Source organism: Colletotrichum lupini, chromosome 3 (genome assembly GCF_023278565.1).
Source record: "Colletotrichum lupini chromosome 3, complete sequence".
NCBI classification, from domain to species: Eukaryota; Fungi; Ascomycota; class Sordariomycetes; order Glomerellales; family Glomerellaceae; genus Colletotrichum; species Colletotrichum lupini.
The window spans coordinates 566956-587649 of record NC_064676.1 but is presented as its reverse complement, the minus strand read 5'-3'; the positions used below and the strand labels follow the sequence as shown (position 1 = coordinate 587649).

At 44.8% G+C, this 20694-nt stretch overlaps 8 protein-coding genes across 8 annotated transcripts; 4 read left to right on the top strand and 4 right to left on the bottom strand.

The window, feature by feature from the left end:
• Window positions 1–163: 163 nt before the first annotated feature.
• Window positions 164–430, top strand: CLUP02_04907 (uncharacterized protein; the record flags this gene model as incomplete). The annotated part of the gene is made up of 1 exon (XM_049283916.1): window positions 164–430. The coding sequence occupies one exon, from the start codon at window positions 164–166 to the stop codon at window positions 428–430; it is 267 nt and encodes an 88-aa protein (XP_049141059.1).
• Window positions 238–924, bottom strand: CLUP02_04906 (uncharacterized protein; the record flags this gene model as incomplete). Its single annotated transcript, XM_049283915.1, has 3 exons — window positions 238–575; window positions 632–764; window positions 820–924. The coding sequence occupies 3 exons, from the start codon at window positions 922–924 to the stop codon at window positions 238–240; spliced, it is 576 nt and encodes a 191-aa protein (XP_049141058.1).
• An 888-nt stretch (window positions 925–1812) lies between these two features.
• Window positions 1813–4075, bottom strand: CLUP02_04905 (major facilitator superfamily transporter; the record flags this gene model as incomplete). The annotated part of the gene is made up of 7 exons (XM_049283914.1): window positions 1813–1836; window positions 1912–2021; window positions 2083–2495; window positions 2561–2985; window positions 3087–3550; window positions 3604–3682; window positions 3743–4075. 7 exons carry the CDS (start codon window positions 4073–4075, stop codon window positions 1813–1815), a joined length of 1848 nt encoding a protein of 615 aa, XP_049141057.1.
• Window positions 4076–4305: 230 nt separating this feature from the next.
• Window positions 4306–6944, bottom strand: CLUP02_04904 (uncharacterized protein; the record flags this gene model as incomplete). The annotated part of the gene is made up of 15 exons (XM_049283913.1): window positions 4306–4446; window positions 4517–4539; window positions 4598–4782; window positions 4854–4941; window positions 5053–5147; window positions 5439–5567; window positions 5626–5688; window positions 5765–5817; window positions 5897–5990; window positions 6047–6176; window positions 6338–6406; window positions 6475–6535; window positions 6607–6660; window positions 6716–6790; window positions 6828–6944. The coding sequence occupies 15 exons, from the start codon at window positions 6942–6944 to the stop codon at window positions 4306–4308; spliced, it is 1377 nt and encodes a 458-aa protein (XP_049141056.1).
• An 81-nt stretch (window positions 6945–7025) lies between these two features.
• CLUP02_04903 (uncharacterized protein) lies at window positions 7026–8627 on the top strand (the record flags this gene model as incomplete). The annotated part of the gene is made up of 1 exon (XM_049283912.1): window positions 7026–8627. One exon carries the CDS (start codon window positions 7026–7028, stop codon window positions 8625–8627), a length of 1602 nt encoding a protein of 533 aa, XP_049141055.1.
• A 200-nt stretch (window positions 8628–8827) lies between these two features.
• On the bottom strand, window positions 8828–9843 carry CLUP02_04902 (RTA1 like protein; the record flags this gene model as incomplete). The annotated part of the gene is made up of 2 exons (XM_049283911.1): window positions 8828–9497; window positions 9566–9843. The coding sequence occupies 2 exons, from the start codon at window positions 9841–9843 to the stop codon at window positions 8828–8830; spliced, it is 948 nt and encodes a 315-aa protein (XP_049141054.1).
• Window positions 9844–14800: 4957 nt separating this feature from the next.
• On the top strand, window positions 14801–15613 carry CLUP02_04901 (uncharacterized protein; the record flags this gene model as incomplete). The annotated part of the gene is made up of 5 exons (XM_049283910.1): window positions 14801–14812; window positions 14898–15016; window positions 15078–15130; window positions 15181–15376; window positions 15523–15613. The coding sequence occupies 5 exons, from the start codon at window positions 14801–14803 to the stop codon at window positions 15611–15613; spliced, it is 471 nt and encodes a 156-aa protein (XP_049141053.1).
• Window positions 15614–15717: 104 nt separating this feature from the next.
• On the top strand, window positions 15718–16100 carry CLUP02_04900 (uncharacterized protein; the record flags this gene model as incomplete). The annotated part of the gene is made up of 3 exons (XM_049283909.1): window positions 15718–15777; window positions 15858–16009; window positions 16061–16100. 3 exons carry the CDS (start codon window positions 15718–15720, stop codon window positions 16098–16100), a joined length of 252 nt encoding a protein of 83 aa, XP_049141052.1.
• Window positions 16101–20694: the final 4594 nt, after the last annotated feature.

Below are 20694 nucleotides of genomic sequence, written 5' to 3'. Positions count from 1 at the left end.
CGCTTCCCGAGTTCACCGGATCTACGGATAGAGTTTCTGGGGTAATCAAAACTGGCTATCAGGAAAAGGGGTCAAAATTCAATTGCATTATGTACTTGTTGTCATTATTATTAGGGTGTAGGAGGTAAAATGTCTAAGTGTTTGTAGCTTTTTGCTGATTGCAATGGTGATTAATAGGCGTATCATGATCGTTCGGAGAAATGACAAACTCTTGTTCTCGGCAATAGCTCCAGTCGTCTACCAGAACATCCAGCCGGCTGCAGCGACTAGAACCAAGGAGCCCCGCAAGCGCTCAACAGATCCGCTGCTCGGTGTAGCAGTTGGAGTGTTGACGCCTGCGCTCAGTGTGGGTGCTATCACTGGAGTTGATGCCATTGTGGTGACAACCAGGACAGATGAGCTGCCAGATGCCGATGGCACTGAAGACTGAGTTCCCGCTCCGCCGGTAACAGTGACTGTAACGGTGGGGGCAGCGGATGTGGATGTTGTCAACTTGATGCCGCATACTGCCTCTGTGTCAAATGTGAAGGGCATATTCCTCGCTTCACATTCCAGAGTCTGTCGCTGAATAGAATCTAGACAACACTCCCGTCAGTGCTAACCTAGCTTTACGCCAGTCGGAAATATTTACCGGGCAGTACGGAAGCAGCGCATTTCTGGGCCATGCAGCAGAAGTATCTCTCACGATACTTTTGCTGGGTGCACATGCATGCAGCATCATTTGTGCAAGAGCCTCCGGGGAAGCTGCCGAAGAAGCAACCATTCTACGTCGCAGAAATATCAGTACCTGAAAAAACATTGAAGGATTCTCATACTTACATCGCACTCAGCGTTCCGGTTTTGTTCCTCCTGGTCGAAAGGAACCCCCATTGCCACGTTGGCACCAAGGCCAACCAATGCCAGGGCAGTAAGCAAGCGTGACATGCTTACAATATGGGTGAATAAACGAGTGACGGTAGCGAGTGACAAGCGAATTAATATGGAAAGTAATGAAGTCCGTGATCTCAGAACCAAGAATAAATAATATCCAGACAACGCGAAGATGCCGTCTATTCATACCCTTACGAGATGCATTGACGAAAGACAAAAGTCCCAAATTCTCGGACAAGCTTATTGCTGTGCCGCTAGAAACGTTGCTTCGGCAAATTTCAGCTCACGTTGCCTAGCCCCATATAGGTGGTCGGTTCGTGTTTTTACCTAGTGGACTATTTTTGAATCTCACTGCAGTCTAGCGCAACCGCCTTTTGGTTGACACTCGCGAATCGAATGATGCGTGCTTGATTGGCAACTTGAATGGATGCTACCCCGAATATTGCGACCTTGACGTGTTGTCTGAGTTTGGCCTCGTCTGAAGGCAGTAAACTTTTCTTGCACTTACCGCTGAGATCTTCGAAGGGAGATTTACATCTAATTAATGATCTATAGTCCGAGAAAGGCCCCGAAGAAAGTCACGATGCATTCAAAGCAAAAACCCCGAATGAGCGTTTGTTGGCTGTATTTAAGCCAGACATGACATAATTCCGCCTTTCAAACATATTACATTCAAGCGCACTACTGTTCCGCGCCCTCCCGCAGACTAAAGTCAATGAAGATATTTTCCATGCCGATTCCCATAAGTTTCCCGTCCCCGAACCATCAAACTCCCGGCATGAATAGGTCACCTACCAATTGAAACATGATCCAAGTCTCACAACGAAAGTCGCACCGTCGAGACACAGACATATCAGCTGCGAGAAGCCCACGTTTAAGATTCTGCGACAAGAATCTGGCTCCTTCTAGAACAGAACCGCCAGGAAAAAGACAATCCTCACTCTACGCTATTGGACGGGCTGCTGTCTGTGGCAGCCTCTAGTGCAAGACTCCAATTAGAGTACTTGCTCATGCAACGGTTTATTATTGCCTCTTTGAAACTTTGTCGGACGTCTTCATGCGTAACTTCTTGCCAAAGATGAAGAGAATTGGAATGCCGGTCGAGACGACTAGGAGTATGATGGACAGATAGACTGTGAACTTCATTGGACCTGTCGGAAAGCATTCTTCATTAACAAGATGTGCAACATTCAGAGCGAATTTCAGACTCACCTAATTCTTGAAGCCAAGTTGTCACCTGTGTGTTAAGAGGAAAGGATATGAAAACACGTAGAGTCGAGACGTTTACCAGAACGGGACCAGCCCACTGGGGGTAGCTCTCAATGACATAGTTTTGCACAATCGGCGCTGTGATCAAGGTTGATGTCATAAGAAAGAAGGTCCCGAGCAGCAAGACGGCGTAATGAAGGTGGTTCTGATCGGCGTATCCAAACACTAGAGCACCCGTGATGGCGAAGAAAATGGGCAGGATGAGATTGGGAAGCTGGTGTTCGGCTTCACGGCCACCCTTCTTCTTCGAGATCCAGAGAGACACTGAGTCGGCGACTGGTCCACCGACGACGAATATGACGATAGTTGACAAGATCTGGGGAATTTGCGAAAGGCCGGTGAGTTCGAAAGGAACGCTATTGTTTGAACGAAATGCATTAGTATTTTGGTCCCAGGACGAACTACCGTCGCAAATGCTTACCCAGCAGCGAGAAGAGCGAATGAGGTCGCCTGTCCTGTCGCACCCATGACCATCCCAAATGCAACCTGCAACAGAGTGCACCACAAGACAGCGGGGAACATGGTGGTCTTGAGAGTGGCGATGATCTGGAGGCCGGCATCCTTCCAATGAGTTCCGCTCTGGAAGAACCCCAGGTCATCCCACCGCGTACGCGCGCCGTATGTGGCGTAGTCTAGCTGAGTGCGGTCCTCGCCCGCAGCTATGGGCCACAGCTGGTGTCCAGCAAGCTCTGCTTTGGATCTCTGTCTGAGTGTCTCGGGGACAAACAGGATGAGCATGATCCAGGTCAGGACGCCGACGGCAGATGTGATCCAGTAGATCCATCGCCAGTCCCAGTTGACAGCAATGTACGGGCCAAGGATTCCGAAAAGCATAATCATTGGCCCCTACGTGAAGATGTCAGTTACTTGATATGGCTAACTCCTTACCGCAAATCGTGGGATTTGAAGGGTTGATGGTATGACCATCGCAGATGGCATAAACCTACCTGACTGGCAATGATGGACGCCACAGCTTTGTTTCTCTTATGAAGAAACATCATGTCCTGGACGATCAAAGGGAGCAAGGCCTCGACAGCACCAGACCCAAGACCGTGGAAGACTCTGGCAGCAATATGGCTTGTAAGCGACTTGCTGTATCCGGCCCAGAACCCTCCGCCCCAGGAAAAAGCCGACGTGAGGATGAGTACCGGACGTCTGCCGATGGCAGCCGTAAGAGGGACCAAGAGATACGTAGCAACACCATTACTGAGCATGGGAATGGTCGCCAGAAGAGAAACAGACGTCAGAGAAACTGGAGTCACGCCGGATGGCACAATGGCAAGAGGGTTTGGGTTGCCTTTGAGATCGGCATGCTTGAGAGTTGGAGCCGGATCGACTCCAGAGTACTCAAGGATGAACACGGGCAAGAGGCCAGCGACGGCGATCTCGGCAGCAAGCGAGACGGAGCCGACTGTGTGCTGTTAATAATGGACGTTCCGCCCAAGTTGGACGGAAGAAGCTTACAGAAGCATAACGAGGCGACAGCAAGCCACTTGCGCCACTCAGGCAGATTGAGAGGATCCTTGGGATCCGGAGTAGGAGTCTTGATAGTCACGGTCAGTCTCCCAATGCATTTCGGATCCATCTATGGTCCTTCACTCACGGGCACAAGCCGGATGTTGCCATCCTTATCATAAATCTCAGTACTTCCAAGCACTTCCTCTTCATGGACGGCAGCCTCCTGCTTCTCAGCCGTGATCGTATCGATGGAATCGATCCTCTCGAGCCCTCGTCCACCTTCCTGCAAGGTCTGCATCGGATAGCGCGGGGATGCTGGGGTCAGCGCCTGGGAATGTCGAAAATCCACGATGCTGAATGGGATAAACATCTGCGAGCTGCGCTTGGCGTACTTATCGATCCTCGATTCTCGTCTACCGCCACTGACATTATTGAAGTCGATTGGGACGAGAAGCCCATCGTTTTTGTCGTCGCTCATGATTTTTTTGAGTTTGGATTAGGGGGAATGTATAAAGGTTAACGTCAATAAGAAAGGGGGTTGAAACAGTCGCCTCGAAAATAGGAGGAAAAAAGTCAATGGCAAAGACACGGACGGTGTTTTTCGCGTCCGAAAGTCTCCAGCGAAAGGGGGATTAAATGAGCGAAGGAATCGAACAGGAAGGCATCGAAAAAGGTTGGGAGGAAGAATCCGGACCGGCCGTTTGGAAACTAAGTTGTTCTGATATCAGTATTTGGTCTCTTCATTGAGGACTGGGACGCGCATTTGCCTTCGAATGAGGAAGGTAGTAGATGGAAACGTTTGGATTGAAATTGCAGAGGCAAGACGGGCCATTTTTTACACGCGGCAGACTAGTGCAGATCATCGGTAAGGCGCCCCCACGTACCTTGTGTTGCGTAGTATTTTCGATCTCATTCAGACATCTGGAAGTTCTCTCCGATCATCTTAACATTGTCATGAAAAATCTCTCCTTATATGAGGTAACTTTTAGGAACGACTTACAAAGAGATCCGGAGTATCCAGGAACCTCAAGCCAGCCTCCTGGTAAAACGAGAGTCTCATCAGGATCCGTTCCAAGACATTTGATGGGATGACAGCAAATGTTGTTTATAGATGGCGGTACCAGGAAAGCGATCATGCCAAAGCATCCAATAACGGTCCTCTTCGTGACCTCTTTTTGGTATTTTCTGCGTTCACGGATTATCCGGTGGCATCAAACGTCGAGATGAAGCTCTAGACCCAGTGACCTCCCCCACACATTCCCAAGATCATGTGCAATGAAGTACCCTGCGACTCTCGCGCGGCTTGTGGATACATGTAGATGGGATGGGCCGTGAAACAGCAGCCTTCATTTCAGTCGTCCCATGTTTGTATAGCCAGCGTTGCTCTTGCAGCGGAAAAGAGGGACAATGGCATGAGGAGATGGCAGAACCTGCGGGCCCTATGCTTGTTCTGACGGAAAAAGATGAGGCTCAAAAGCGTGTTGTGTGAGGTGCCACATTTATGCATCTGGACGTGCGTCTGTCGACAGTTGGTTTTATCGTTGCTTTGACTGTAAGATCATCACCTTGTTGACCGGACGTCATGAACGCGCAATCTGGTGAGGAAAAAAGCAGAGACGATGAGTGTACCAATTTAGTAAAACTTGTTACATGGTTCGTCATGTCGGGTGCGAGTCCCTAGCAATTTACAGTCTCGAATAGATCGAGAAGAGTTCTAGAAAGTCTCAAGATCAGGGCATGCTTTTTCTAGGAATAGGTCAAATGCCTGGATGCTGGTGTGGTTGGCAAAGAAGATCATTCGATTGGTTGCTCCGCAAAGTCTGATCAAAAAGCCCCGAAACCTTTCGAGTCTTCGGGGCTTGAGGGGCTGGGATAGGGCTGTCAACAGAATGGGCCGGCGAAAACCAAAAGCTGGACTCTGGAGCCCGTGCCTGGACGCGCCGAACCGGCGGCCGTTGCCAATTGACTTTCTATATCCCAGTTTCGTTGAGGTTTAACTTTGAGTTTTGATTTCTTTCAATACCTTACATTATCTCACCAAACGTCGTAATGTCAATTCTGCCACTAAGTGATAAGTACCAACTCCAGATTCTAGATGCGAAATCTTGCTGCAAAGTATAGTCAGAGCACTTGCAACTGGAGCTTAGGGGGAGAGCATAGACTTCACCCGGAACGCCCATGCTTCTTCCCCGCCAAGCTCTCGACGAAAGCAGGGCTTTGCTGTCACAACTGTCTGTTTCTGTTTCGGACAAGTATCCACATCCCGTCTCGGAAGGAGTTTATGCTGTAGATCACCCACTTCCCGTGTCAATGATGACAAACCTCCACGATGGAGGGATTGAGTGAGACGCTGCGAGTTTGGTAAACTTCGCGACGCGAGACCAACAGCAATGCTTTCGACATGATACAGATTCATATGGACCGTTTGGACATATTGATTAATTCTCACATCGCATCCGCCATGAAGAGAGGCGACTCTGATGATCTCGTGAGTAGTAAATTGCACCGAAGTTTCGTACATTTCGGATCAACAAGAAGAGTTCCATCAGCATTGGCGAGGACCATAGTTACCTTGGAACCTATGCTATTATGTATACATATCCATACCATCTTAGCAGAGGCAGTCTAGGTCGACTAGAGATAAGTGTAGTGGTCTTAGGGTCCTGATGAGCATATCGTCTGCCTGTTCGCGACTACACAGGACCCTATGATACATGGCCAGAGTTTTTTACTAGTACACATCGTGGGTTTGTCGGTAGAATCTTAGGTCTTCCCAACTCATTGCACATCTTGCGAATTTTCCCAACGTCTTGTGAACATCGAACGCGTTCCGCTAAAGCTCTCTTACCGACACCCTATTTCCTAAATCTGGTGCACTTCTGGCTTTCTCAATCTTCATTATGTTCTGACGGTACGGCCCTTCACGGCCCCTCCCCGACTGTGGATCCGATCTGCGGGCCGAGTTCTTATCGAATCCGGCGTGAATCACCGTTCAAATGCCGGCCTGACGTAAGACTCGCACGGTTGCGTCTCCTGGGTGTTAGGCAGCCGTTGGATAAAGCCCTGCGGGCGGCATCGATTTAGTCCTCTCATTTCATTGGTTTAATATCGAAGCTACAAGGCCAACTTCAGTGTGGACACGCTGCGCCTTTGTAGGAAGGGCGCTAGCAAGGTAAACATTTTTGGCGCAGTACTTATTAGAGACATGTCATCCCCATTCGTTTAAGCACAAAAGTTCCAAATTGTTGACCTTTCGTCGTCTGTGTTGGCTGAGCGGCTCGCAACGGCCTGCGTAATTTTGACCTCGTATTCTCAAGTATTTGCGACCTGAAACCCATTCCTGCCATCGTCGGGTGTCTTTCATATCTCGTAATAACCTTGGGAAACCCGGGGGTACTCCTTCGTTACAACATACAGCATTGTTCACCATGATCGTCGACACAAGCTCTCCGCCCAAAAGAACCCGGGAAAGCACATCCAAAGTCCGAACCGGGTGCAGCACCTGCAAAGCTCGTCGCGTAAAATGTGATGAAGCGAAGCCCGTTTGTCGACGGTGCACCGTCGGAAGCCGGAAATGCGAGTACAAGTCGACAAGTCCAGCACGATCACCCCATCGTAACGTGATCACCGTTTATGTTCCCCCTACGAAAAGTCAGCCGGCATTTTTCGAAAGCACAAGTGGCCTTGATTTCTTTCACACCAACATTGGCACGATACTTGACGGACAGTTTGATTCGGAGTTTTGGAGGAAGCTTGTCCCACAGTTATCACACTCCGAGCCGTCGATCCGACATGCAGTGTCGGCAGTTAGTGCAGTTTACCGCGATGTTGAAGCATCATTGCGGCATCCATCAGGGTTTGTGAAGGCCAACCCCGAGGCACAGAGAGAATGGAAGCTCGCACTCAAGAGCCTCTCTGCTCGAATTCAGACGAACCCAAACTCCAGCCTGGTACCTTTGGTCTGCTGTCTTCTGTTTACATGCATCGAGTTCCTTAGAGGCGATGCCGACTTATCAATGCTTCACATCCACAACGGGTTCAACATTCTGGCCCCCCTCAGACCCAACGGCGGCGCCACACCGGAGACAGGGTCAAGGACCCCCTGCAACGATCTCACCTTGATTCAGGATCACATCTTCCCAATGTTCTCACGCCTGGGCATCCTCTCCTGTCTGGCCGGTAGATTTACCCCGCCAGTCTACATGCATACGGAAGAGGACGAATCTCCACACAAGGACTTTGAGGACGCTAGACGGCGGTTATTCGCTATCGCTGACGCCTGCATTCGGTTCATCAACGCGGTCAGCCCCAAGGCAGACACGCTGCTTGTGGGCATTGATGACCTTGTTGAGCAGGCCAAGCTGCAGACCAGATTACAAGTGTGGCACAGGCAGTTCGATGATCTCTTGAAACGGCTGCAGTCTGTCGGCAACCCGCCCAACCCAGACGCGGTCAACATCCTTCTCGTAAACCACAAGGTCGTCAACATTTGGACACGAGTCTGCACTACATCTCAGGAAACAGACACAGATGTTTACAGATCAGACTTTGACGAGCTGGTGACGTACGCAGAGCAAGTCATCAAGCCAGGCAAGGTACAGGCAGGACCACAGCTTCTTTCATTCGACGTCCAACTCCTGGCACCGCTATTCTACGCCGCGCTGAAATGCCGTCACTCGTCAATACGATGGCGTGCCCTGGAGCTGCTCCGTCTGGCACCCCGACGAGAAGGTTTATGGAACGCGCACCACGCATATCTCACGGCCAAGCGCATAGTCGAGCTGGAAGAACAGCATCTAGGTGGAGAAGGAGCTCTACCCGACGAGACGTCGAGACTTTTTGGTCTGCCTCTACCTGATGACCAGTCACGGGTCTACAACCTGTGCGAGCTGCCATTTGACTTTCGTACGTTCGATCATAGTGTGGTGGCCAGCCCAACGTGCCCAGGCACGCTTGAGGCCAAGTTTCAGACCAGACCAATGGGTGTGTTTGGAGAGTTCCAGAATTTCACGGAGTACATCAAGTTATGATATGGTAGATATCTATGAATTGCGCCCATATCTTCTATATTCTAGAGCCTTCCTTCAACTTATTGTACAGCCGGTACTTTCCTCGTCTCCAATACAAACCAATACTCCAGTCAAATCCACAGTCCATGTCCATTACTCCACCTGCCACTAGATACTCAAACAACTCTCAAATCTGTGCATGTGCCCTCTTCCAAACGATCTCAAGCATGATTGCCTTGAATCTCCTCCATCGAAGAGCTGCTCATTTCAAAGGCAGCCTTCCTGGAGTGCTTAACAGACCAAGCCGCGCTGCTCCACTGACCATCAAATCCAATACCGGGATGGAAAACCGTTACAGCGAGGATTGCCAGGAAAATCATGGGCCCCTCCAAGATCATGAAAGAAACCTCGTCATTGGCAATAGGCCCGTTAAAGCCCTGCTGCAACTCCGCAACACGATAAACCGAGCGGATGAAGACAAGCAAAACAGCCGCCCCGAGCGCCCACTGGAACAAGAAGAACTTCTTTGTCGACCTGAGCTCAGCGAAGCGTGATCCACCCTTGTTGCCCTCGGTCGTCTTGCGGAGGCGGAAGACGAACTCCAGCCACAGGAGCATGAAGACCAGCAGGGATACGACTTGGAACACGACACCCGCGACCATCATTGCTCTGCCTGTCTCGCTGCCGGAATGTGTGTTTGCAGTAGCTGCGATACCACCACCGGCGCCCTGGAGAACGAGTGAGATAAAGTCACTCGTCATGAATGTGATTGCGTAGGTGCGAGGGCTGAAGCGAGAGATGTGCTGGCCGTGGACGATGATGATACGGGAGAGGCAGAGGTAGAGGGCACCGGCGAGGAAGGCGGGTGCGATTGTAAGAGGAACGAGGTAGCTGTTGACATTTTGTCAGATACTCTCAAAGGCCATGGGGTTTGGAGAATGGCTCGGTCCAAGACTTACATGATGAAGTTGTTGAAGTCGAATGGGTTGTTATGCAGCATGATTCTGCCGGCATATCCGACGACCTCGAGGACGAGACCACAGATCATGCCGACCATAAATCCCCATGTCTTATATCGGATGCCGAGACCAATCTGGGCGATCAGAAGCAGCCCAAAGGCTGCAGCGTAGACTGCATTACCAGCAAGAGTTGGAAGGTATTCAACTTGAGCACAGCTGAGGGGACATGTTTCCACGGTGCAGTTGGCATTTGTTGAAAGAGGGCAAACTTCCGACATTGTGTCTGTGGGTTTACAAAGACGAGGTAAAGAACAACGTGAGGGAGCTGAGACCGGAAGAACTTTCGATGCACTGCGTTGCAAGGTTGGTGGACTGATCAAATCGATGCGATCCCGTCCATACACATATATATCTACGCGCCCTCTCCGCAGTTCGCATCCTCGACAATAGCATGTCCAGAATTCCAATCCTCTCGCACTCTCACGGTCGACAGCCCTATTCGGAAAGGGGCTAGACAGATACGACCTGTCCGCTACAGCCTACAATCCTCATGTCAACATAGCCTCAATCCCGAAAGCCACATGGCATGATTCGCCAGTTCGCATCTGACACCGAAAGACTGCGAAATCAAGTCAGCGTTGACCCCTTGCGCCATATGCTTGGCACCTAGCCAAGTGCAGTCAGAGCCTCTCGAAGCGAGAGCTCCCGATTGGTGACGGGGTCGGACTCTCGTATCCAGCTAACCAAAAATCGTTTAGCGACCCTCTGGGTAGGCGCCCCAAAGATAGACTCGTACAGTCCTAACGCAAATAGGAGATAATGCGACTCTCAATATACAGGCCGCAATACGGTTGCACAGAGGGAATGCGGTTTGATAACATGTCAACATATCAGAAAGCCCGTTGGCGTTCTTGCTGACATGGTACGTGTCCGCTGCAGAACCTCTCCAAGGATTTTCTCTGTTCAGCCGCGTCATTATGCTCCGCCACTTGAATTGACCACTTCTCTTTGGCAAATCACTGACGCCTTGACTTTATTCAGCGCGGGTTGCTGGCCGGTGAACAGTGAACTTAGTGAGCAGCAATACAGGCATATGTCGTTACCTGGTGTGGCCCAAGATTAAACCATAATGCATGAAACACCACTGCCTGCTCATGTTGATGTTTTGCCTTATCGAGAGAATTGGCGTGACTGCAAGATTTATTGTAATTGAATATTTGACCACGCACCAATCTGCTTTGCACATGTACTGGGACCGGGGTAGATCAACTTGCTATCAACATGTCGAGGAGCGACAGCAGGCAGCTGGTTGTCCATTTCGGAATCCTCGTTGCATAGCAAAACCGCCACCAGGGCGGCAAACTGCAAGACGCCTTTGACCCGAACAGCGGCACTGCGGGTGACGTCGATTGGCATGACAGAAAACCGGAGGTACAACATGACGCATGACATATTACAAGCTTCTTTAACACGTACTTTGTTTCTACATCCTGTTCAGCAATCGGAGGTTGTGGCACATAACTTGTCAAAAATGGCATACATCATGGCCATGTGTCGCGGTCTTTCAGCAAACCTCACTCAATGTGCTGTTCAGTATCAATGGATAAGGCGAGCGACCAGATTGTACATCTTGTCGTTCTTCCAAAGCGCATCGACCCTAGTAAGTGAAGCCTGCATGTATGCAGCAAACATTCCAGTTTCGTCTTTGTTCTTCAAGAACAGACCTGGATGCAACGGATCGCATTCGCCGCCCCGTCCGAAATCTCCAAGCAATTGATCACGTACTGTAATTGAACCACTTCAAAGACGAACCCAGGTTTCAAACAACCTCACCTGCTAGAATAGTTTACATATATAATCGATAGGAGTTTTCCGTATTATCCATGTGATTTGTCCTTCACCGTAAATTCTTGAGACAAAACATACCCCACGATCAATCCGGATACAGAAGATAAATTGATCACTTTCAAGCACACGTTGACCGTTATAAGACAACACTATGGTGCGCCGAATGAGGACTTTGAAGCATTTACAAAGTTAGAAAGCCTGTGGAGGCTAACATGAGAAACAGTACTCGAACAATTCGAACGCAGACAAGGACAAGAAAAACAATGAGAGTAAACCGCCGCCGAAGAAGCACAACGACACGAAAGATAGAGATGACATGACCGAAAGGGATGTGCAACGTGTAAAATTTAATGCCAATAAACACAAAGACGGAAAAGACGACCCGAGGGATGTATGAAATATTTTCTGCTCCAAAATACTCAACTGCATTGGTGTGCGGATGACTGATGCTGACCAAATCTGCAGATGTTAGGATTCGCTAAGAGGTTTGAAGCAGCCTTTCAAAAGAGACAAAGTGCCACGAGCGGGATTGAGACGGAAGATGCCGAGAATAGTCTCGCTGCCGGCAGCTCTACCTCTAATCAGAGTAATGTGCCAAGCGATGTCCCGGACGGCAGTGGCAATTCTCGTGGAAACTCCGTAAGGGGCCGCGGTGGAAACAGGGGAGGCCGAGGCCAAGGAGGCCGCGGTGGAAGCAGGGGTAGTCAAGGCAGAGGAGGCCGCGGTGGAAGCAGGGGTAGCCAAGGCCAAGGAGGCCGCGGTGGAAGCACAGGGGCAGCGAGTCGCAGTAGGTCAAGGGGAGGCGGCGGCCGACGCTCAAGGGGAGGCCGCGACACAAGCTCGGAGAGAGGCTCTCACGGAAACTAGAAGAGAGCCTTTGGCCAAGAGCACAGTCGGCGAAGCAGGAAGAATTCTGGTTGCAGCTCGTGGACGAAGAAGCCCCCGCCAGGCAAGCCACTTCACAAATAGACAATTAGGCAGCAAGCCATGATAAGTAGCATTCTTACAGGCCTAATTCACCTAGTGACAGCTCATGTGGAATCAGATTACGCCTGACTTCGCTGTCGAATAATGGAGACCGATTGATAAGGTGAACAGCGTGTCACACTATCTTTGCGTGTACTCCTCACGTCCGAGAAGATGTGTTATCCTATACTTGTTGTCAAGGAGTCCTTGTGTTAAGCAATAAGTAGGCGTCAACATGGCGTTTCCGAATCTTATGGAAGCGCCGCTATGGATGTATTCATGTCTATAGCTGTAGCTGTAGCAGAATGAACATCGTTCTTTTAACCACATCAGTCGGGTAAAGTCATTGGGCTACTAAACAATAGATTCTAGCGGTGTGTTGGGTTTGGTAAACATCATTCCTTTGTTTGTGGTGAACAGATCTCGATTGAACAAATTTTGTTTGCCGTCATATGAAACAAATACGAACAATGAATCGTACCCAAAGAACTCCCAACCTTTTGGAAGTCGATGCTCCCAAAATCTGCATCCTTTGATGCGAAATAGAAGACCAGAACGCATAAATGGCCAACGGGACTCGCGTTCTTGAATTTCAGTTCTTCTCCGCTGGGACTCTAGCCTCATGTAAACGCCACCATTCATCTCACGGATCATTGAACCTGAAAATTGCAGATACAAATACCAAGTTCAAGTAAATTTCCGACGTGGTACACTACTAGTCATGGTAAGGAGACATAGAGAGGACACCATACTGGCTGCGCAGCTACTAACACTCAAACACTACGCCGAAGGTTCGATGGGACTAACAGTACTTCTAGAGCCACCAGAATACGGTATATGCAAAGGAAGAAGGTGCGGAACAAGTAAATATACATCAAAAGAAAGATGAATTAGTTTCGGGGAGTTTTCTTGTCCCCCCAGAGCGACCGGTACGAGCTGTCCCAGACCTGCAACCAGTACAGCGAATCAGTGAAATGTATGTGCCTGAATATCTTAGATAACTAACGCAGGAATTATAGGATAGAGCAACAGGTGAAATATTTGACAACAAGGCTACGAAATACGGGCTAAATAGCAAGACGGAAACTGAAACCCCAGGGAAACGCTCTCACGATATCTCAAGCGATGGTTCTGGTCAATAACACTACACGTCGGACTTCTGAAGATATCTCATGTGCTCAGAAGGAGCTTGTGGGGCCATATTGATGAGAAGTTACCTTCAATGTCGGTAATATTGAACAGGCTCTAGTCGTCTGTTGAAAGCATTGAAATATATTGCTCAAGTATTGACAACGTAACTTGATCACTTAGTAGATAGCTCTGTTAGAGGAAGCTCCTAAAGTAGATACGCGATAATATAACAATGCATCGTGGTACTGACACCAACTCCACGTGTGCTACCTTATGCAGTATAGATTTCCTCTGAGTACGTTAATTTATAGAGGCATTGATGTATCGAATCATGATGGAAGATGAAAGCGATATCAGGTGTACATAAATGAAACCCACTGGTGTTGCCAAGGACCCAATTCGACTTTCGACAGGCCATGTCTCGCAGACTGCAAGTGAGTAAAACCCACCACGAGTTGCCATTGAGTACATTTTGAAATGAATGAAGAACAACGGAAGAGAAGAAACAGCTTCACCTTGGATCTCAATCGAAACGATTCGTCCACTCTCAGAAGCCCGCTTGGCCAAGGGGCAACGTCTTGCATGCCCTTCATTTCGATCGCATAGGATCCATGGAAATCATAAGATGTACTAGATGACTCAAGCATGAAAAGAAGAGGTTTGTAATAGGGAGTCCTGAAAAATAGGAAGAGGCTCTTCAGTTGGACAAAATCGGAGAGTTTCCAGCCACCACGACGACTATTCTTGAGCTGTTCGGTCACCGCCAACAAGACCGTTTAGGAATCATAGATAGGCTTCGTCACAGAGGGATTGGGATCAGTCCCAGAAGCTCATTCGACAAACTATTGCTTAGACAAAGAAAGAAAGAGAGCGGGACAAGAAGCTGTTCAACTTTGGGAGGTCAGCTGAGAGGCGTGGGTAAGCATTGTTCTAGCATCTGTACTACCTAGTGTAGCCCCTGAACTCCTGGCGGTATGATATTCCCCTTCATGATGAATAGGGCTTCATCCGACACGTCATAGTTTCTGCCATGTGAAAGGTCTCCAGACGGTCTTCTTCGGGATGTAATCGGACCCCTCAGCTGTACTACGTGGTAGATATCCAGCTTAGACAGATTTCCCATGCGAGGATGAAAGACATAAATAGTCGAGCGGGTGTCGTGTAGTCGTCCTGTTGGCTCCTCTGTCCTGGCTCACGACCATCGAAAACAGACGAATTTGTCAACCTGCAGAAAAACCATACACTCATTGTGCACTTTTGAGGAGAATTCCATCACGATAGACTTTGACAATGCCCAGCGTGGTAAGTTGAAAGAACGCGAGGCCCCTTAGTAGTTGCATTAGATGCTAAAAGACTTGCTCGAGGAAAACTAACAACACTATTCCAGGGGGAAAAGGGCTGGGACAATAAGGAGAAGCCTGGCTCCAATAAGGGTAGTGGCTCCTCAAGCTCTGGCGGACAGACTCGTGGAAATGCCGAGAACTCCTCTGAAGAGGACGCCAAGAAGTAGCCACGAGAATCGTCGTGCGAAAATGAGGACCGGCCCATGAGCGACTCGAGTCGGGAGTGACGATGATAAGGTTTCCCGTGTTCAATCATATATTCTCCCTCTCGCCGGCCGTAATTGTCATACTTGAAGCCATATCTGTATCCTGTGTGAAAACATTCAGGAGTATATACAAGCAGGGACAGGCTGGGTGGATTCATATATGAATATGTACTCATTTCAGGGTTGGGTCTGATCACTAACACGACATACATGTACTCAAAGCCGAACTATCAGGTGGACACCACCTATCTTCAAGCTCACTCATTTAACGCCAATACTAAAGTCAGCAATCCACTTGACCTTTATGTGAAGTCAATGTCTGAACCATGAGAAGCCAGTGAATAAGTCGCAAAATGTTGCGTTAGCAGACGGTGAATCACGAGAGAGATAGTCCGCAGCCAGTTTAGTGGCACCGCAATCAATTCACTGATACGTGTATGTCCTATCTCTGGTTACTGTAAAGAGATATAAAATGGAAAGAATGTGCCTGGAGTCATATCCGTTTCATCATCATCAACAACAACATCATTGTCATCATCATCATCGTCACTTAAAGCACTCAACAACGCTATAAACACAATCGACCGACCCCCAATCAACATCAACACATCCAACATACTCTGCAATAAAAGACAGACATATTGTCAAGACAATCACAATGGTCAAGGAAAAGATGACCCCTGAGGCTGCGGCCCGTATCAAGGCGGGGAACAAGGATGTAAGAGAAGCCGGGAAGTGCATCTTCCTTATACATCAAAGACAACGATGAGGTGTTTTCAGAGCTGACAGAAATATTAGAAGAAGTTCGTTCAGAAGGCTGCGGCTGCTGCGCAAAGAAACTATCCCAATCACCCGACCTACAAGTCCAGTGGTGGCTCTGGTAGCGGCTCGTCTAGCTCTAGCGGGCAGTCTGGTGGAGGTTCTGGTGGCAGTTCGGGCGGCGGCTCGAAGTAGTCATGGGTTCTTCCTTAAAGTGAGAATATGAGCTTAGCTCAGTACAGACTCCAGCCGTGCGAGTATCTCGAATTGACTGCTGCGTAGGCAGTAGTTTACATAGCCGATAGCATTTAGGCGAGCTCTACGATTAGTAGCTGTCGGATTGGAAGTCTAATTCGACCGCGGCATACAGCCGACTGCGCAGGGGCCAATTAGGGGCCCTATTTACGATTATCATAGCCAGCCTAACCTACGGTTAGAACCCCCTTTTTATACTTACTACGTAGATATTTATATAGTTTAATTAATCTCTTTATTAACTACGGTTCGAACTAACTACCTTATAATAAAGATATTAATACTAATTAGTAATTAAATTCTATTATTATAGATCGGTAAGGTATTTTACTACGTAAAAGAGACGACCTCTTAATACCGCACGGGATAAGAAATTCGTACTAATTAACTTTATAAAAATAGACGAAAAAGGAGGCAATTCTCGAATACTATACGGAATTAAGTAATTATAGCCCTTTATTACTTACGAGAGGTCGACGTTTACTATATTAAACTACGTTAATTAATAAAACTACTTAAGTAACTAGCCTTTTACTATCGCCCTAAGTAGCTTTTTTACTAAACGACTTTTCTATAGCCGGCCTATAATTAAAAATTAACTAATTAAATTAATAAAAAAAAATACTTACGTAATAACTACCCGCCTAATTAATTAGCGTAACGAACGAGCTTAATAAAATAATATAAAAAAGTACCGCGCAATTAAAAAAAGGGGTTTCTAAATATAAATATTCTTACTTAGTAATAAAAGTAACCCTATAGGAGTTATTAAGCTAAGAGATTTATAGTATATAGAAAAGTTTATTATTATAAGGATCTTATGAGTACGACTTTAAGCCCGTAATCTAAACGACCTCTTTATAACTCCTTTAACTACCCCCTAAGTATTATTTAAAAATATAATATAAGAGACGGTTTAATAAGGGAGGAGGGGATTTAGAGGTTCTAATAGTATTAAGTTAAGAGTATTATAGATTTTAAATATTAACTTAAAAAAAAAGCAGCTATTTTAAAATAGTCCTACGACCTCTCGCTAGAATTATTATTAACTCAAAAAAAGGCTAAAAAGACGAGGATCTAAGGGGAAAAGAAAAGAATCCTTTAAAAAGCTACTAAAAAGCTTCTTTTTTATACTAGCTCCCGGCGCGAGATTACTAATTTTAAGAAATTAACTAAGGAAGTTATTTAGAAATTATAAAGAGCACGAGGCTTAGGAGGCTAGAAGTATACGGGATAGCGGAAATTAGTAACTAATAAAGATCCCGAGACTAATTACTATATCTTTTTATAGTAATATAAACGTCTACCGCTATTATTATTAAAAAGAACTACTAAAACCTACCTTTTTTTATTAAATAAAAAGGAGGATCTTAATAAGTATAATAACTAGTAATTTAGAAAAGTAGTAGTAATTACTAAAAATAATAAAAACGAGAGTAGTAATAAGATAGCGAGAGGAAATAAAATCTCCTAGACCCCGATAAATTCGTTAAGTAGTAAAAGTACGGATTTGCTATAACTAACGGGCGGATTAGATATATTTTTATTAAAATTAAATACGCTAGTAACTATTAATATAAGTATAAACTAGAGCACGACCCTTAATAAGTTAAGGTAAAGAAAAAGAGGACGAAACCCGATCTTAAATAGAATTTTAATCCCTTATAAGTAGGTAAATATTAACCCGGACTATTAGGGGACGTAGATATATAGAATCGTAAATTAGCCTAACGGCGAGTAAATTAACGTAATATTAATCTATTTAACTAAGGTTTATAAGAAAAAGGGGCTATAGGAGTAACCCCTATTCTATAAGATCGCAAACGACCTTAGTTACTAGCTAAGCGAATAGTTCGTAAGTATAAGCTTAAGAATTATAAAAGTAGTTAATAAATTCCTCTATAGGCGAGGGGTATTACTAGCGTAATTATAATTATAAGAGCTATATAAAATACTAATAATAATAATTATAAAAGAGGAATTCGTACTATAGAACGAAGTATAGGTCGATAGAGTATATAATCGCTTTAATAAATTTAAAAAAAGGGTAAACGACTTAAATTTCCTTCCTATAATTACTAACGGAAATCTATTATTATAAAAAGATATACCGGGGTAAAATATAATACTAGAAGTACGATAATTAATAATTTTATTTATTTCGATTTATAACTCGTTACTATTATTAATACGAAATTCGGTGCCGATTAGCTAATAAAAAAGGAAGTAAACGACCCGAAGTTATTAATAATACGTAGCGACGTAAGAATCGTATATAAATACCGAAAATCTAGCGGTAAATACGAGGTAATTTATAAACCTTAAAAAGATCTTCTTAAAAGAGAAATTATACTCTAGGGGGAAGTATAAGGTTTTATAAAAAACCCTAACGATATTTTATAATTATTATAAAAAAGTCGGAATTAGGGAACACTAGTACTATTTAGTAATTAATATTATACTTATAAGTAAAGCCTTTAATTATTATTATAAAGCAGTACGTAATTTTAATTAAAACGACTTTTTTAATATAATTAACGTAATCTAAAGCTACTTCGAGACTTACGATAAGAACTTAGAGCTCCTATCTAAGCTATGAGTAATTTCTTTCGTATTTATAGTTAGGATAATAGAGGGCAAATTATAAGTAGAGATCCTTAAAAAGCTTATTAATTAAATCAATAAGCTAGTAAAAACCTAGCTAAATAAGGGGATAAACGAGCAGAAAGTCGGATATTTTTATACCGTAGTCTAGCGTATATTAAAAATAAAAATAACCCTATACTAAGTACCTAAAGACTACGAGACGCTCTACTCGAGGCTAAGATCTAGCTTTAATATTAAAATAAAAATACTATGCTAAACCTACTTTTAGGTATATAATAGCCCTTATTAATAATATTAAGTCGATCGAACGTATAATAAAAAAAGAAAAGAGGCTAGATATAATAATCGCTAGTAAAGAGGCCTAGATTCGTTAAATAAGCAGAGATTTAACTCACGGGTAGGGTAATAAAAAAAGCAATACTATATTTATAAAAAAGATAAATATTAGTTAAGTAATTACTTTGAGGAAGAGCGTATTAAATTATATAAATAGTATAAAAAGTTAAGAGTAGTAAATAGTAAAACTAGCCCTTATTAGTTTAACTAATTCCTCGTTATATATAAGGGTAAATTTAGAGGTATAGAACCTAGCGACGGTAGCTAAAATAGTAGCCTAAAGTATATACCCCCTATAAGAGATTCGGAAGATAAAGAAGATCTTACCCCCTATACTAACGAATTAAATTACGACGAAATTAACGATATTAACTACTCTTTTTTTGCCCTATTAGCCTCTGGAAGATATACGAGGCTAAATAAATAGAGGGTAGTAAAAGCTCTTAATAAGTAGGCTTTTATTTATAAATAATAAGGGAAGGTCCTTTAGATAACGGATACGAAGGCGGCTAAAAGGGTAAATCTAATAGGGCCGAAGCCTATTTTCTTAATAATTAAGGAGAAGACGCTATCTCTCTTAATATTTAAAAAAAAGGAATATAATACTAAGTAAATCTAGGGGTAGCTAGAGGGGTCCTTTTTATATTACTTAGATCCCTTATATACTAAGCTTATATAGGTATTTTACGCGAGCAAAAGGTACGGCCTAGACGATTTTTATAGGATTATCCTAAATACTAGGGTATCGTAATAGTTAACTAGAGGAAAAGGGTAATTCTAAGTATTATAAAAGATTATATTAGTAACGCTTAATACGTTAATAATAAGTATTACGAGGATTAGTTTTAGCCTAAGTAAGGAAATCGTTACTCTAAGTATAGTAAAAGTAGAGATATATTTTAAAACGATGACTTTTTATATTTTACCCGTTAATACCCTATTTCTCCTATATTTAAAAAATATAGATCGACTAGGTATTATATTTAATAATACGAGGAATAGAATCTTTAGTAATAAGTACTTCGAGATAGTCAAACGACGATAGGGGTATGCGTTTATAAAGCTTATTAACGATACGAAGTTAATTAATTATTTAATCAAAAGTAAGCTTAGAAAATTATACCGGAGATTTAGGTACCCGTTAATTACGAGGCTATATAACTATAATAGATTCGGGATGCGGCCGGCGATAGGACGCCGATAACTTAGTAACCGGTACACGGATCTTATTATAAAAGAATTTTTTAAGAAGCAGAGCCCTTACGAAGGACTCTATAAGCTTTAATTTTATAATATACTTATACTTATATTATAGCTTCGCTAGTTAAGTACTTATAGCCCTAATTTTTTATAATTCTAAAGCTTTTATTTTTATAAAATAATTAATATAAGTAATAATAAATTATAAAAACGAACGGAACGTTAACGAAACGACGCTTAGCTATTAGTAAAGAGCCGTTAGTACCGACGAGCTATAGTTATTTAGAGTTAATTACTTAACCCTATTCTATTTAAGAGAACGAGCTTATTATAAAGCGAGTCCTACTTAAATATTAATATTTATAAAAGAGCTAAATAAAAAAAAGAATCGGGGTAGATTACCCTTACGAGCTAGTTACCCCGTTAATACCCTAAAGACCTTATTTATTATAAACGGGGCGTTTATTAGTAACCGATT